Source organism: Cucurbita pepo, chromosome LG18 (assembly GCF_002806865.2).
Source record: "Cucurbita pepo subsp. pepo cultivar mu-cu-16 chromosome LG18, ASM280686v2, whole genome shotgun sequence".
In the NCBI taxonomy this organism is placed as follows: Eukaryota; Viridiplantae; Streptophyta; class Magnoliopsida; order Cucurbitales; family Cucurbitaceae; genus Cucurbita; species Cucurbita pepo.
In genome coordinates this window covers 4171049-4172548 of record NC_036655.1, presented here as the reverse complement: position 1 = coordinate 4172548, position 1500 = coordinate 4171049, and the positions used below count along the sequence as shown (strand labels likewise).

Genomic DNA, 1500 nt, shown 5'->3' with positions numbered 1-1500 from the left:
TTTTTTTTTTTTTTTTTTTTTTTGTTAGAAATGGAAATAAAAATGGTTTTTCTTGAACTTCCCAACATTATTTGGATAATTGCACAAACTACCCTCCAAAAAGTTGTTTTTTAGGAATGGCCCCATTTTTTCTTTTTTTGGGCATGTTTTTTTTGGCAATTTTAAAATTACCTTTAAGCCCCCCATTAAAATACAATTTATTTTAATTTCAACAACTATTTCACTAAAATTAATTTACACTACAAAAATATTAAATTTTGATTGAATATCTAAAAATCTTTTATGTCAGTTAAAAAAAATATATTTTTTTTAAAATCAATTTTTTAAATTTTGATTGAAAATTGACGTTTTAATCCAAATTTAAGAAATTCTGACCCAATATTTATTTTGCTGGTTGAAACATGATAATTCTCGATTGAAACAGTGATAGAAGAACGAGTGATATTTTCTAAAACGGATAGACCAATCATTCAACTACATGTTGATCTATTTGAGCCAGAGTCCCTCTGGAACAAGCATTCAACTCATGTCGTTTTGCTCAATTCCAACCCGAGAATTGTGTTATATCCACTGATCTATTGTCCTTCCTACTGCTCCCATTATGCATCCCGTTTAGGAGCTTCATTTCTAGAAGAAAAAAGCTTCGATTTTGAATTTAACGACACGAGCTTTCAATTTTTATCAGCTAAACTCAACTCGAACCACATAAAAGAATAAAAAATAAAACCAAGGGTAAGATCGTAATTTAACCTAGGCTCCAAAATGCAAGGGGCCTTTCCTATATAAAGGAACCTTTAGAGGGCCTTCGTTTTACAAAACCGTTCGTCCAACGGAGGCCGCCGGAAGTCGACGACGAAGAAGAAGAAGACTGCACCACCGCCAAAGCTCCGATGATCTTCTCTTTAGTTCCTTCTCTACCTATAATCTGTCCCTCAAGGCCGGCGGCGGCGGCGACGGCGGCAGTCTCCGCTCCTACAAGTGTAAACACCGCCTCCGTCACGACTTCCACCTCCCACTCCTTGGAAGCCACATTCATCCAACGCGCCGCCGAGATCGCCGACAAATCCGCTGGATTAACAGCTCCTCATCCGAACCATGGGTGCATCGTGGCTACTCCGTCCGGCGCTCTTGCTGGACAGGGCTTCCTCTTCGGCCAGGGTACCAAATCGGCGGAGGTTCAGGCCGTGGAAGCCGCCGGCGAGCACTGCCGTGGAGCGACGGCGTTCCTTAATTTGGAGTCCAATGAATGTCCCGGCGACGACGTTGCGGTTTCTGCTTTCGTCCAGGTTTGCCAATAATGTAATCGATCTGTTCGTTTCTTAATTCACTTTAAAAAATAAAAATAAATAATAATCTATTTATTTTTCTCTTACCACGTGTGTATATATATATATATATATATTTATTTATTTATTTATTTATTTGGGTATTAGCTTAGATTATTCACATTTTTAAAATAATATGCTTATTCACTTTTTTTTTTTTTTTTTTTTTTTTTTT

At 37.3% G+C, this 1500-nt stretch overlaps 1 protein-coding gene across 1 annotated transcript in view; it reads left to right on the top strand.

The window, feature by feature from the left end:
• The first annotated feature begins 806 nt into the window (after nt 1-806).
• The window catches only part of LOC111779681 (riboflavin biosynthesis protein PYRR, chloroplastic-like), a 6517-nt gene continuing 5823 nt past the window's right edge, over nt 807-1500 (top strand). Inside the window, exon 1 of the mRNA XM_023659791.1 lies at nt 807-1286. Coding sequence (XP_023515559.1) covers nt 891-1286 — 396 coding nt within the window. The 5' untranslated portion in view covers nt 807-890. The remainder of the gene's footprint in view (nt 1287-1500) is intronic.